The 16509-nt window shown below is 43.6% G+C and overlaps 2 protein-coding genes across 2 annotated transcripts in view; both read left to right on the top strand.

The window, feature by feature from the left end:
* The window catches only part of LOC132583420 (olfactory receptor 14C36-like), a 104016-nt gene that overhangs the window by 66726 nt on the left and 20781 nt on the right, over positions 1–16509 (top strand). The window lies entirely within an intron of this gene.
* LOC132583423 (olfactory receptor 14C36-like) lies at positions 5241–6063 on the top strand. Its single transcript, XM_060255060.1, has one exon. The coding sequence runs from the start codon at positions 5377–5379 to the stop codon at positions 6061–6063; it is 687 nt and encodes a 228-aa protein (XP_060111043.1). The 5' UTR covers positions 5241–5376.

The following is a 16509-nucleotide window of genomic DNA, read 5'->3' as shown; positions in this document are numbered from 1 at the left end:
CACACAAATTCTCAAACGAACAGAGGAACTGGTCGGTCTGGGACAAGGAAGCTTTTGCAGTAATGTTTGCTCTCAAAACATGGAGATCCTGGTTGGAAGGAGCCCGAGTCGCTTTCGAAATTTGGACCGATCATAAAAACCTGGAGGCCCTCACCGGCCGCTGCAAACTGACTGCAAAACAAATCTGGTGGGCGGGATTCTTTGCTAAATTCGACTTCGTGCTGAAGCACATCCCCAGCACAAAAAACTTTTTGGCTGACGCGCTATCGCGCATGCCTCAGCACGAGAGTCAGAGGGAGGAAGTGATCGATTCACTCGTCCCTCCCTCCGCCATCGTGGGGGGGGGGGTCACCACCCGTTCAGGAAAGCAGACCGGGGCCCCTGACCTACCACAAAAGGACCGCTTCGCCACGGAAGCCGAATTAGAGGGGACAGAACGACCAGAGGGGCTCGAAAAGGGGGAAGGAGGGCTTTGGTTTCACAAAGGGAAAATCTACGTGCTTAAATCCTTAAGAAAAAAGGTCTTGGAGCGAAGCCACTCTAGCCGCCTAGCCGGCCACTTTGGGTATGTTAAGACCCTCAATTTAATCACCCGACAATTCTGGTGGCCCAAGCTAAAAAGGGACGTCTCTGAATTCGTGCTCGCCTGCCCCACTTGCATCATGTCTAAACGGAGGGGGGGGAAACCACCGGGCCACTTAGTTCCACTCCCCACAGTGAGCCGCCCATGGGCCGTAGTGTCAATGGACTTTATAGTGGAGCTCCCTCCTTCGCAAGGGAAGACAGTGATACTGGTAGTAGTGGATACGTTCTCTAAACAAGCCCACTTTATCCCCTGCAAGAAACTCCCCACAGCCAAGAAATTGGCCCAGCTTTTTTTTAATCACGTGGTCCGCCTACATTCATTCCCAGAGAAGGTCATTAGCGACCGTGGGCCACAGTTCGTTGCCAACTTCTGGCGGGAGTTTTGCAAATTAGCAGGAATTGAGCAGGGACTTAGCTCCGCGTACCATCCGCAGACGGACGGACAGACGGAGAGAGTGAACGGGCTTCTCAAACAGTACCTGCGATGCTATATCAACTACCAACAAACGAATTGGGTGGAACTACTCCCCTTTGCAGAATACGGGTACAATAACAGCCTTCATAGTTCCACCAAAACCTCCCCCTTCCAAATAGTCAATGGCTATGAAGGAAAACCGTTCCCTAATCTCCCTCTGCCATCCGGATCCCCGGAGCCCACTTCATGCCAACAATGGTGGGAAGGAATACGGGAAGGGTGGAGGGTGATTCAAGAAAACCTGGAGGAGGCAAAAAAGGAGTACAAAAGGCACTTTGACAAAAAGCATGCCCCCCAATGGGAATTGAAAGAGGGAGAGACAGTGTTCTTGTCCACAAAGAACCTGCCCCTCCCGCAGGGGTGTCGCAAACTCGCTCTGAAGTACCTGGGTCCATTCAAAATAAAAAAGGTTATCAACAAAGTGACTGTGGAGTTAGAGCTACCCAAATCCTTGAGTAAGATCCACCCTGTTTTTCATTGCAGCCTTCTTCGCAAAGATCCTGGGGCTACGTCATTCCATCCTTGCCCCCCGGAGCCGCCTCCGACACTAGTGAAGGGTCAGAGTCACCATGAAGTGCAGGAAATTCTGGACTCCAAAGTCCAACGGGGTGTGCTGTACTACCTTATCAGGTGGAAATACTTCCCCCCGAGCTGTGATGAATGGGTGAAAGCTAGCGATGTGTCTGCCCCGCAACTACTGAAAAGGTTTCACCTACTGTACCCACACAAGCCCAAGCTGAAGAGCTTAGGGGGGGCAGTATGTCAGAACTTGTAACTTTTGCTTTATTTGCCTTAGCCAAACCGACTCCATGCTGTACCTTAGTAATAACCTAGAGTGCCTGACCACTGCAATTAACCCTGGCCCCTGTGCTATGCCAGATATTTAGGGCAGTAGGGCAGGCGACAGATAGTCTCTGCTTAACATCCCCAGGTGCCCTTTGAAGACAGGCCGTTTGGCCTTCACAACAGGGGAGCATCCTCCCTTCTGATAACGGAGTCTGGGAAGAAGAAATGCTTGTTTGAAACCGTGTGAATGATTGCTTTATTGTGCTTTACTGATGGCATAAAATGTAACCAACTGCCAGGAATTGGCATTACTGTTATTTAGTCGCTCTAGTACTGTAGTTCTTCAATAAAGATCCTAACTTGTAACAAGTATTGGACTCGTCTGAAGTTCGTCCAAGTTCTGACAGGCAGTCACTCAGAGCCTCTTTCTAGACCCCATTGTATTCCCCCCCCACAACGGCCTTATTCCCACTGCTATGATTACAAAACCAATTCAAAAAACAAAACACCCTTCCTAAAACAAACAATATATATTTGTGTGTGTCTGTATATATATATATACAAAAGTGTATATACATACACTTAGAATTATTATAACTGGATTAAAGGTAGTTAAATGCTATAGAGAAGAAAAGGTTTCTAGCTAACCTTTCTATAAATGTTGGTCAATAAATATGATATGCAAAGTATCAGAAATGCATGTAATAAAGTGCTAGATTGCCTTATTAGGTAAAAGCAACGGGATATGGCCCTAAATTTTATATCTGTTTTTTCTAATAACTTAAGCCGCAATTTATTCAGTGAAAATTGTGCTTAGAATATGCTGGACACCACTGAGCCTTTTTACTAAGGCACTGAGAGAGCAATCCTAAGCGGATCTACTCTGAATTCTACTACAGTTTATTCAATGGGTCTTGCTCCCAGGAAAGTGTCATTAGGATTGCACTGTAAGTATCCAATTATTGGCACTATAACGCACAAGATTTATCTCTTAAGGCTATGCTTTGGGCTTGTCCCGTTATTTGGTCTTTTTGACAGGAAGTAAATTATTCTTTTCAATTTTGTATTACAAGTAAACATTGGTCTTTGAAGATGCTTATGTACTTTGAAATTATTTGCTTGTCTCTTGGGGACTAACTGATGGTCACCAAAAATAGATCCACCACATGTCCTTACCTTAGCAAAAAGATTTGCATTGCAGCACTGAAAAGATAAATGTCTGCCTCTAGTAATTCTGTACAAGCCCTGTGGTGCAGAGTGGTAAAGCCACAGTACTGCAGTCGGAGCCCTCTGTTCATGACCTGAGTTTGATCTCACCGGAAGCTGGTTCAGGTAGCCGGCTCCAGGCTGACTCAGCCTTCCATCCTTCCGAGGTTGGTAAAATGAGTACCCAGCTTGCTGGACGGAAAGTGTAGATGACTGGGGAAGGCAATGGCAAACCACCCCGTAAAAAAGACTGCCGTGAAAACATTGTGAAAGTAACATCACCCCAGAATCGAAAATGACTGGTACTTGCACAGGGGACTACCTTTACCTTTTTAGTAATTCTGTGGATTGAGGATCTTACAAATTTATCAGCATTTAAATATATGGCATATTTTTAGATATTCGTAAACCTTCTATAGATATTTATTAGTATATATATATATATATATATATATATATATATATATATATATATATATATATATATATATATATATATATATATATATATATATATATATATATTCTCTTCTTATTTAGGGTAATTAATTTTTTAAACAATTTTTAATAATACTTTGAAAAAATTCAGGTTGTTTTTTTTTTTTTGCTGCAATCAAATTATGTCTTGAGAAATTGATTCCGACCACAAGCAGCATCTCCTGTTGGAGCATCTGAAGCAGCTTTGCTTTTGAAAGTACCTCATCTACTCCATTCCTCCTCATCCTATTGGTAAGATAAGTAATGTCACTGAATTAGGAGAATTTGCTGGTTCTTTGGGGAGCTTTTATTGGGCCAAAATCTCTGTAGACAATCTGCTGCAGAGATTTAACTTTAGTTAGGAAAACTGATGCCAAGATTGATGTTTTTTGTTCATGGATAGGGTGTTAAAAGTAGAAGCTTCTCCTCACAAATGTTGCAGTTGTTCACCAGTTGGATCAGTTGATCTTCATTAACAGATGTAACTTGTAGGAGATTTGAGAGCTTGCAAAAGAAGGATAGTTGTTTTTATACCCCATTCTTTACTACTTGAAGGAGTCTCAGAGCAGCTTACAATTGCCTTCCCTTCCTCTTCCCACAACAGATACCCAGTGAGGTAGGTGGGACTGAGAGAGCTCTGAGAGAACTGTGATTGATCCAAGGGCACCCGATTGGCTTCAGGTGGAGGAGTGGGTAATGAAACCTAATTTTGCAGATTAGAGTCTGCTATTCTTAACTGGTTCCAACTAAGTGACCCCTTCCAACTGAGAAGAGACATTTTTAGTTAGCAACAAAAAGCCATATTTGTTTAGGTCTGCAAGTAAAATAAATATTCTGGTAGTAGAGTTGCCAACTTCCATGTAGGGAAAGTCGGAGGTGGAACTGGGTGAGTGATGAGAGGGGAATGGGGGACAGATGTGGATGTCTGGATGAGCACTTTAAATAGGTTGGGCAGAAGCAACAGCAATGGATCAAAGTGCTCGTCTGACCGCACCCTTATATTATACCACACTGATGTTCCTCCTCTCTCCAGTCCTTGCCCCTTGTCCAGGCTTCACATCCGAATATACAGGATTACAGGAATTTTCTAGACTAGAGTTGGCAATCCTGTTAATGTAATGGTTCAAAAGAACTAATCTTCTTAAACCTCAGAGCTGCCCTGAGCCCTGCATTCAGGTTTAGAAATCTGCAAATTAAATAAATAAATACTTTTTAAAAATCGTATCTCTTACAGCAATCAAAGAACTTCTGCATGGTTCATTCAGACCACTTAAATGGGGAGAGCCGGTAAAGTACATAATATGGCTATTAATTCCCCAAAGAGAGAAGATTCTTCAAGTAATTCTTCTGCAATTATAATTCAAACAAGACCACCTGGAGAGGGATTTCTGGCATGCAGGTGCCACTTCTGATTTCAGTGTGACTGAGCTGCATCCCCCCCCCCCCTCACACACACACACTGAAGGCAGGAACTAAGTGTAGAGACTGGAAATGCTGTCATTATCATGTGATTCAATTGTAGCAGTTAAAACTACTACTATAACAGCTTGTAATTCTTACTGTTTGTTTGTGTTTTCTTTTTCAAGGATTATACAATACGGCAATGAAAAATGTCCAACAGAACTGCTGTGTCTGATTTTCTGCTCCTAGAATTCTCAGAAATTCGGGAATTACAGTTTTTACACTTCACAGTATTTCTGATGATATATTTGGCAACTGTCACAGGGAACCTTCTCATCATCTCTTCAGTTGCCTTAGACCATCACCTGCACACCCCCATGTACTTCTTTCTGATGAACTTGGCCGTGTAGGACCTTGGTCAGGTTTCAGTCATTGTCCCCAAATCCATGTTCAATTCCCTTCTGAATACTAGGCACATTTCATATTCTGGGTGTGTTGCTCAAGTCTTCTTCTTTATCTTCTTTATAACATCTGATTTCTGCATCCTGACAGTCATGGCATATGACCGATATGTGGCCATTTGCAATCCATTATGTTATGAGATGGTAATTAATCAGCAGGCCTGCACTGAAATGCTGGCTGGTGTATGGATGGCTGGTTTTCTATATTCAGGGATGCACACCACTGGGACTTTTGCAACCCATTTCTGCTCTAACATTGTCAATCAGTTTTTTTGTGACATCCCACAGCTAATGAAATTGACTTGTTCTGACCTAAATCTAATTGAAATGACTACTATTGGGATTGGAGTTGTCCTTGGGTTGGGCTGTTTTCTCTATATCCTTGTAACTTATGTTCACATTTTCACCACAGTGTTAAGATTGCCTTCTGCAAAGGGGAGGCAGAAGGCCTTTTCTACTTGCATCCCCCACCTCATTGTCTGCTCCACATTTCTATTTACAGGATGTGCTGTTTACCTGAAGCCTGCCTCTAACACCCCATTGTGGCTGGAGTCAATATTTACTGTGGTCTATTCCTTGGTTGCACCTATGTTGAATCCAGTGATTTACAGTATAAGAAACAAGGAGATAAAAAAATCCATGTCAAAGGTTTTAGGGTGTAGACTTTCCTAGAAATACTTCACCAGGTTTGATAGTGTAAGTGTATGTTTGTTCATTTTTTCTGTTTTCCCAGTAAACTAACATAAAATTGCATGGGCAATGAATAGCCGATGTGTCAAGTCTGCTGTAATGCCTAGATAGTTTAGTCACAAACTCTGGTTCAGGAAAAGGATCCTGGGTAAAACCACTCTGTATTCAGATGCTGCTAGCCTGAACTCTCCTTCCCCCCCTCCCCTCCTTTGTTATGTAGCAATGCTTGGAAATGGGAATATGGGAACAAGATTGTGGTGCCTTCTCAGAGATAGCCGGTGCTAAGAAAGCGCCCAAGGCCAGCCAATGCTTGAGAACGATAAAACAGTAACAATGTGTGAATGTGCCCTGCATAGAGTGCCCCCACCCTTAGGAATTCCTTTCATGTGTACCTTAAATGTTTGCCCTTTGTGCATGCTCGCCAGTCTCTCAATCTGCTTCTACAGTCTTGCAACATGTTACAATAAACTAGAAACTTTTTTATCAAGAAGGTCTCGTTATTGAAACATCAGACTTGACACGATGTACCACAATAATTTGATTCTTTATCATTGAGACTTCATGGTGAGGTGGATCCTACTACTCCACTGAGCAAGTTAGTTTGCCACAATATTTATACTCCACCTTTGCTTTTGGCTCAAGTTGGAAGCCTTCTTCTGACTTAAGTGGATATTCCATCTGAGGAAGCGTCACTTAATATGTAGGAAAAAACCTTAGAGAAGAATAGTTACTGTATTTATACCCCACTTTTCTCTACCTTTAATGAGTCTCAGTCTGTCTTATAAACATGTTCCCTTCCACTCCTCATAACAGACACCTTGTGAAGAAGTGAGGAATCCAACTGTCAGACATTGGAGAATATTAATATGATATTATGCTGAATGTGATACTATATTGAATATTACCTGTAACCTGCCTCTTGACATGACTAACCCCATTTTGAGCACTAGATACTAACCATGAGACAAAAGCCTTGCATATCAAACGGCTCTAGAGATATTACTAATTCCCACTGTGAATTCCTCTGCATAGTATTAACAAAAGCAACAGCCCTTTAAAGATAGCAGGCCTCAAGGAGAGCCAGCAGGGCTCATCCGTGAGAAGAAGAACCACAAGCGATAAGAAGTAGGGAGAGTGTTACTTGTAACTCAGAAGTATGAGAATGTAGTATTGTTTAGAAACCCTTTGATGTGAGTGTTTAAAACAGTGCCTCTTTCACTAAATGCTATCAGTTCCAATACTTGCCTGTTCAGAACCTTGAGATATCAAATAAACGTCTTAACTTTTGCAACAAATGGAAGTCCGTTTACTTTGAACCTCCAACGTCTGACACCAACCCCATTCTCCAGATTAGAATCAGCTGCTCTTATTCATGACACCACACTACTCTGCACCACCTCACTACGCTAATTGTTCTCTTTAGGGTGGAGGAAGGCTACTTGGAGGAAACAGAGCAGACAAAAGGAATAATTTTGTTTGTATGAGTGTTGATAAGAAATGGCTATGTCCAAATGCCCATCAGTTCTTACAGGAAGTGTAACAGCACCTTTCCTAGCTGAAGGGAGAAGACAGCTGTATTGTTTGAATCCCAGTAGCCTTTTCACTCCATGTCACCCAGTTCTTCTTACTCTATCCCCAATACAACCTTTCTATTATTTTATTATTTTTATTTTATTTTTGGGATTTATATCCTGCCCATTCCACAGAAGCAGACTATTGTTTGTCCCAGCATGATACATGATTCTAACATACTGGTTTTAGATTCTGGCAGAGAGATATAGAAAAGCAGATATTGGATAATACCTTGGATTACTTTCTCTGATGTACAGTAGCAGATCTGCTTCCCTATAGGCATACTTTTCTTTGCTTCCATTTGTATTTCATATGAACTTTGAAAATAAACAAAACTTTACAAAATGTCTTAAATTTCCAGTACTCTCTCTTCCAAAGGAAACCAAGCTGGATAATGACAATAAGATTTACCTGGGAAACTGAAATTAAATGGCTAGATTTCAGAACTTCAGTTAGATCAAGTGTTTTTGTAAGTTCAGGGGTTGGACCTGCTGGTGAAAAAAGGAGAGATGTCCAAAATGTTATGCTGGGAAATCTGAGAGATGTGCGTCCAGAACCCATGTGGGGTGGTGACTGTAGTACATGAAACTGCCTGAATCAGATCATTGATGCGTCAAAGTCAGTATTGACTTCCATGTCACACTGCCAGAGACTCTCCAAGGTTTCAAGCGGAGGTCCTTTCTACTGGAGACAGCAGCAGCTCTAGAGTGCCAATGCATGGTTGGCACCCTAGGCAAGGCACCCTGCCCTGCCCCCGTCCCCAGCAAGCATGAGCACAGTGGTGGCATGGCACAATGAATGTGCCTTAGAGTGCACACCACCAGGCTGCTATAGCTCCGCCTCCCATGTCTGACACACAAGGTAGAGTGATAGCAGCCTGGCAGCACACTCTGAGGTGCAGACACCCTACAGTGCCACGGCTGAGCCCAGCTGCTTCTCTCACCACAAAGGCAAGTGTGGGTGGGAGGGCCTTAACTGGTGCCCTTCCTGGGGCTGTGCCCCAGGCAGCAACCTAGGGCTGCCTAGTGGATGGGCTACCCCCTGAGTATAGATGCCAGGCATTGAACCTGGGATCATCTGGAGAACTGGGTGAGGTGGAGTGAAATGGCAGGTGAATCCAACAATATGAGTTTAAGAATACTGGTCAAAGGATTTTTGATATTAAAGAACAGGTCTGCTTCAGAAAACTTTTATTCAAGGTATGAGCTTTCCTGTGCATGCACACTTCTTCAGAGTATCTAAAGTCTGTGTGCACACAAAGGTTCATACTTTGAGTAAAATTTTGTTGGTCTTAAAGCTTCCCCTAAATTCAATCTTTATTCTGCGGCTTCAAATGAACATGGCTATCCATCTGGATTGGTCTGCTTCAGTTGCATATTGATCAGTAAAGGTGTACAGGTGTACAGGAGACAACTGTGTACAGCATCACTATCAATGGAAGTGTGCAGTTCTGAAACACTCTCCCTGAAATATTTCTGCAAATGCACACTGAATTCCAACCAAAAGCATGTACATTCTTGAAGGATAACATATCCTCCTTGGAGAAGGATAAAATACATAGAATGATGGGTTTAAAACACACACACATACAGAAATGCCCAATTCACAGGAAAGTTGAGCATAATTTAAATGGCCAAAGGTGTATGTGGCACACCCATCAATCTCTTGTGATGGCTAGCTGCTTTCTTAGCTCCAGACCCACAACAACTTCAATAAGTTGGTCTTGATCTCTTTGTTTCTCAAGGTACAGATATAAGGACTGAACAATGGAGGTATATAGCATAAAAATGCAAAAACTGTATCTAGACTAGACACAGTTCCATTGATTGGAGGAGTACATACTTCTAGGCAGTGGCTGTAGAAGAAAATACACCAGAAGATCCAAATATCTATAAAGAAAAAAAGAGTAAGTTTTTAATACACTTGTAAGTTTAGCAGTCACCATGCATCAATTTTTTTAAAAAAAAAACAAAAACCCAACCTTATACTATGGTGCTGAAATGGATATTCAAGACTGGATCCAGAAAGGTTTTTGTTCATTTTCACCAAAGGGCCTTGCTTACTACAGCTCCACATCACATATAGCTTTTGCCTTTGAAGGTCCCTTGATCCTCAAGTGTAGCCTTTTTTGGTGGGCAAAACAGATGTCCCACTTCCATCACCATAATTGTTCTCAATTTTGTAGAATGTGTTGCACCGCAGAATGTAAAACGATCCTAGGGATGCCTAAGAAATGTCCCAACTGCTGCATGTATTGTAGCAGCGACTTTTGTTTTAAGAGGCATGGAGAGCTGTCTTTCCAAGATGAAACAGCATGTCCTTCCAGGGCTTGGTGTACAAAATGCGGTTCTTACAAGGATGTTACGCACCTGTTTGAAGAGTGTCGTGGGAGGGTCTGTAGACAATGCGGTGGGAAGTTGGATGATGATGAAGATTTCCACAGTCTGTGTTATTTAGAACCTCTGAAACAGCCCGACGTGGTCAAGTGGGGGTCAAGTTTATTCATAACTCAACGTGTCACGTGGCTCACTTTTTAATTTATTTATTTATCTGAGATTTATATCCCGCCCTTCCCACTAGGTGGCTCAGGGCGGCTTGAGCAATATTGTGAGCCGCAGTTTTCAAGTGCGGCTTGACGATAGCCGCCCCTTTTTTTAAAAAGCAGTACGGCCATTCGGAAAAGCCTCTGAAGAATCCCTCCAACTCCTGACCCATACATAACGGGCGCACCGTGAAATCCAGGGAGAGCGTAACCGGCCTGTGAACGGTAATAGCCCCTAAACATTGCGGGGTCCCCATAATCTTTCACAATCACCATTTTTTCCGCGGTCGTAAGTACAACCTTATGATGACCTTGCCGTAGAGGAATGACACGTGTTGATTCTGATCCGTCTTTATTTATATGCGGATCGCTTCGATGTGTTGTTTGTTGACGGGGACGTAGTGTGGGTGAATCAGTTCTGAAGACAGTCCAGCAGTTCAGCTACCTGGGGTGCATCATCTCCTCAGATGCCAAGATCGACAAGGAGATTGACAACAGGCTGGCAAAGGCAAACCGTGCATTTGGCCGACTGCACAAAAGAGTGTGGAGCAACAAGCATCTGAAAAAAGGCACAAAGATCAATGTTTACAAAGCGGTTGTGATGACAACCCTCATCTACGGCTCCGAATCGTGGGTTTTATACCGTCATCACCTGCGACTCCTTGAGCGCTTTCATCAGCGCTGCCTTTGCACCATCCTCAACATCCACTGGAGTGACTTTGTGACCAACACTGAAGTCCTCAAGCGGGCGGAGGTTACACGCATCGAAGCACTGCTGTTGAAGACGCAGCTGCGCTGGGCAGGGCATATTTCTAGGATGGAAAACCACCGCCTTCCCAAGATTGCTCTGTATGGCGAACTTTCCACCGGCCATCGAAATAGAGGGGCACCAAAGAAGAGGTACAAGGACTCCTTGAAGAAATCCCTTGGCACCTGTCGCATCAACCATCACCAGTGGTCTGACCTAGCCTCAGATCGCAAAGCATGGAGGCACACCATCCACCAGGCTGTCTCTTCCTTTGAGAACGCACGCATAGCTGGTCTTGAGGACAAAAGGAGATTGAGGAAGAATCGCACTCCTACAGCACCAACCCCAAATCAGACTTTTCCCTGCAGCCACTGTGGCCGGATCTGCCTGTCCTGCATTGGTCTTGTCAGCCACCAGCGAGCCTGCAGCAGACGTGGACTACTGCACCCTTCTTAAATCTTCGTTCGCGAAGTCAAGCCGAGAGAGAGAGAGAGAGTGGGGCTCATCATAGATGACTGTGACAAAATCGTGAGTTTTCCCTCTTATCAGAACACAACGCAGAAGGGGCGCTGCCGTGTCCCCTACCAGCTGGTGTTCTATGATATCTGTATATAGGTACAGAGAATTAAACCCCTTGGTAATATCTGTTGCGTGTTGAATGTTTTTGAACGGTACGTTAGCGGGAGTCCCCAGGAGCAGCGCTAATTCTTCACCCACGATGAAGTGCGTAATGCTCGAACCGACAAATCTAGTTTTCCCCGTTGTTTGGTCATAAAGGAAACGCACATCGGGGGGGGGGGGGTGTCGGCGTGTTTCCGTACCGCCGTCTACATGGCGTCTAATATATGGCGGACGTCTTCGTAATACCCCTGCTTCAGCTGGAATTCGTTTCTAGTAGTCTCGGTACAGATTTGGAACATCTGTGGCTTACTGATCGTGTACCATGTGCGGGGATACTGAATTTCCGCCAACCCCACTTCCCACTCCCCCCTCAAATCCAGAGGCTTAAACAAGCGCACCGTGAAAGCCGAACTGGTTTTTTCAGGAAATACGTTCTTAGAAGCGTTGCTGGGCAGCGTGATGTAAAAACCGTCATCTTCCATCCTGTTCAACGATGTCTTCAGCCGGGACCCAACTGTTAAATTTTGGTGGCCACCCCCTCCACTTCACTAAGATCTGCTTCTGTTTCTTGTTTGTCCAGGTTTTTATAATTTTCTCTATGTTGTATGTTCTGTCTTTCCAACAAGCCACTTTCTGCAACTCCTCCGTGTAAAACCCCCCGAGGATCAGTTCACCGTCAAAATCTACCAGGTGGTACAGGGGCCTCTCGCCCCTCCTCCCCACCTCTTCTATAATAAAAATTTCATCTGTGAAATTCTGTTCATAACCCTTCTTGAATGTCCCCTTTGTTCTAGAGACCCTCACGCGGTCCCCTTTTCTAAACAGGACTCGTGTTTCTTTTTTGGGAGACCCCAGGACCGCACCATACACGTGCCTCCACACTGTAAGCACGTTAGAGGCTTTGACATCTACAGGGCGCATCTGAATAGTTCTGTGGTGACTATGATTATAACTTTTGACTAGATCTTGTAACACATCCATATACTTAAAAGTGTTATTGTGTGTAAAATATCTCCACATCCTGGTCTTTAAAGTTCTATTAAACCTCTCCACTACAGCTGCCTTCACATCGTTGTTGGTGACAAAATGGCAAACTCCGTGTTGCTTTAACAGAGCACCCACTTTTTTATTGAGAAACTCCTTGCCCCTGTCAGTTTGCAGCTTCTGAGGGACCCTCCCTGATCCTCTGAAAATGCTTTTAAAAGCAGTTGCAACCTCAGTACCACCCATGTTTTTCAGAGGCACCACCCACGCGTATTTAGACAGGATGTCTATCACTGTCAGAATATATTTATAGCCCCCATTGTAATTCAAATATTGCTGCATATCTACCAAATCTGCCTGCCACTGCTCGTCGACATTCCCTACGATTACCTTGTTCCTTTTGAAGCGCACCCTGATCGGTTTATGCAAGCTGTATGCGTCCTGATCGTCAACCACTCTTTCACCTCATTTCTGCTCAACTTATACCCCTTCTTAGAGGCTGCCTGAAATAACGGCTCGATACCCCCAAAACTTCCAACCTCCCGCGGATTATAATAAATCCCTTTTAACACATCCCCATGACGCGTCATGACACTTTGCTCACTTTTGCCACAATGAAAGTTTTTTTTATTAGGCTGCGTATATACAGAAAAAAAAAATGCGATCTTCACTCTGACTCGTTCTGATTCTCATCTTTTTCTCCAAGTTGTTTCTGTTTCTCAGCACGCTCCATCGCTTTCCTTTGCAGAAATTTACACAGGTCTGCCCCCTTCAAACACCGTAAACTTTGGAACATCTACAGATGCGCCTTGGGCACCGTATCCCTCCTTTTGAAACAGGGTGACCAGTCCGCAGCGGTAGCAACAGCCTGGGTTTATCTCCTCGCTAACGCATCTGGCCAGTAGTGCGAAATCAACGGGCCTGTCCCACACCTGTGTTCAAAGAAGAAAACACATTTTTAGTTCAAATAGCGCTTTGTTACATTCACACAGCTGGTGCAGTTTTATTACACTTACATCAGGGAATAAAGCCTCAATACAGGGGCGGGTGTCTTCTTCTTCCCCCTCCTTGGCTGGATCAGCATCCGTTGGCTGTTCAGGTGTTTGCGCTTCATCAACCGGGGGTTCCCTCACCTTTTTCATGGCTTCATGCTCCGTGTCTGCTCCGGAATCTCCAGAGGTATCCATCATGTCCGGTCCGGAATCACCGGCGGTACCGTGCTCGGCATCTGCTAGGGAATCTTCCTCACGATCCTTCTTTACAGATTGCATGTTATATACGGTCATGCATTCCCAGCAGCAACTTGGTTCTGGCTTCACAGGGACGACATCCGCCACCTCTGAATATGCTCGAGTTTTCCCTACCTTGTCAGGGAAAAAGTGGCTAAGTCTTTCTATTTCCCTTCTAGACATCAGCATCCCCCCACCCCTTAAATAAAAAGACTTACACCCGGATATAAATCTCGCACGCAGGGAGGTTGTGGGCGTTCCATTTTCTTTCTCACCCAGCTGCGTTCTTGATACCACGCTATTTCTCCACAATAATCACAGCATGAAGGATTCACTTTCTCATGCGCAACTTCCACAATTTGTATAAACTGTTCCCACCTCACATCGTCATAGTCGTTCTGCAAGAGAAAAAACGATGTTTATGCTGCCCCCGCACTGTTGTGATCTTTCCAATGTTCCCCCACTACTTACCATCTCTAGGTAATATTCGACACACACTATACTTTCTTCTTCATCTTCTTCTTCCTCATCCTGTCCCGTCTTCTTGTGTCACATTTTTCACACAACTACTCTCTTGACAATGTGTTATCGTTGTACAGAATTTACAACAGCTTGCTCCCACTCTACTATGCGCCAATTCCATAATTTGAGCAATCAGTCTCCAATACAATCCTTCATCCTCCATCTGCAAGAGAAAAACACAATTCTAAATATTTCCAGCCCCACCCCCGCTATCAACAGCATCCCTGTTCTCTTTGTGCTACTTACATCCTCTACCCAATTCTGAACACACTGCGCCCATTCCTCTTCTTCCTCATCCTCGGCTTCATCTTTTCCCTCATCATGTCCAGACTCCTCGCCATAGCTTTTGGGTGAAAGATGCATCATCTCCTCATAAACAGGTTCCTCACCAGGGTTCATATTCTCATGAACAGTCTGTTCCAAAGCAGGAACCCCGTAGGCCTCCACAGCATTCATTTCTTCATAAAATGATGGTTCAACAGAGTCAGGAAACCAAAAGCAACAAACACAGGCCATGGAGTGGAGCTGGGGGGGTCTCGCCTGTTTTAAAGAGTTCCGTGAGAAAGCACCACCTGCACTCATTGGTGTATTTAAATGTCGCATGGGACACGCCTTGTGACAACCAGGAGTTGCCTGAAACATTTCAAATATAGTGTACAACGACATTTTTTGCATTGAAGTGTGAGGGAAATAGACACATTTAAAATGGTGTTAGGTGTTTTACATTTGTGACTGCCTGCACACTGGAGGGAGAAGTAAGCCTTTTTTCTCAGAAGGGAAGGCAAAATAGTGGATGAGGGGTGTGTGTGTGAGGAGGGATGCAAAGGAAATCTTAAGCATAAAAAGGAGTTTTTTGCTATGCTCTTTTCCTGCACATCTAAATTTTCTTTGTTAGCTGATTCATATTGTCCATACCTGCATGCTGGAATAACTAGTCCTTTGGGCAATCTTGCTGTGTGTGCTGGCAAAGAACAAAAGGGTGCTTTTTTAATCCTCTGAGAACAGGCACTGAAGATGCTAGTAAATGTTAGGATTTAATGTGGAAAAGGGCATAAGAAAATGCTGGATGTTTACAATTAATGTATTAGAATGGGGTAGCAAAAGTAGTTTTTTCTTAAAGTGGATCAGCTCATCCTCCCCCAAAGAAGTACAAATCCCACTACATTAGGAAACACATGGCATTCATTTACCGATCAGGAGGTCAAGACCCTATCATGACATTTTGCCTCAGTTCCCATAGGAAATATCTTGCATTTATTTGTGGGTGTGGAGGTGGGGCGGGTGTGGGGGCGGGGCACCTGTCACTTTGGAATGCGGCTTTGATGAGGAGATGTACCTCCCTTATTCTTCTAATATGGTATGCATAGTATCAGAAATGAATGTAATAAGCAGCTAGATTGTCTTACTTGGCCAGACAATGAGATATGGCCCTAAATTTTACACCTGTTGTCTCTGAGTCTTAAGCTGCATTTTATTCAATGAAAATTGTGTTTAGAACATGCTGGACACCAGTGAGCCTTTTTAGCTAAGGGACAGGGTGTCCAGTTGTTGGCACTTTAACTTTGGGTCTGTCCAGTTAATTGGTCTTTTTTAGAGGAAGTAATTACTTATATCAATTTTGTATTACAATAAACATCGGTCTTTGAGGATGTTTATGTACTTTAAAAGTATTTGCCTGTCTCCTGGAGACTAATTGATGGTCACCAAAAATAAACACCCCTATGTCCTTACCTTAGCTAAAAAAAATCACATTAAAACACTGAAAATATAAATGCCTGCCTTCAGTAATTCAACGGATTGAGGACCTTACAACTTTATCAGCATTTGACTATATGGCATATTGGGCATGGACATATTTTTAGATATTTGTAATCCCTTTATTGATGTTTATTTGTAGACTTGCCACCACTGTTCTTGTATTGTGTTTTTTAAAAATATATATTTCCAGAGTTTTTTTGCTGTGATCAATTATCTGTTGAAAAATTGATTCTTACCACAAGCAGCAGCTCCTGTTGGAGCACCAGAAACAACTTTGCTTTTGAAACGGCCTCATCTGCTCTACTCCTCATCCTGTTGGTAAAATGAATAATGTCATTGAATTAGGAGAATTTGCTGGTTCTTTGGGGGACCTGGGGGCTTTTATGGGGCCAAAATATCTGCAGACAATTTGGTACAGAAAGGAAATTTTGTAGGAGAACTGACATCAAGAT

This window comes from Heteronotia binoei, chromosome 15 (assembly GCF_032191835.1).
Source record: "Heteronotia binoei isolate CCM8104 ecotype False Entrance Well chromosome 15, APGP_CSIRO_Hbin_v1, whole genome shotgun sequence".
NCBI classification, from domain to species: Eukaryota; Metazoa; Chordata; class Lepidosauria; order Squamata; family Gekkonidae; genus Heteronotia; species Heteronotia binoei.
Note: the sequence above shows the minus strand (reverse complement) of the source record. Positions and strands in the feature narration are given on the sequence as shown.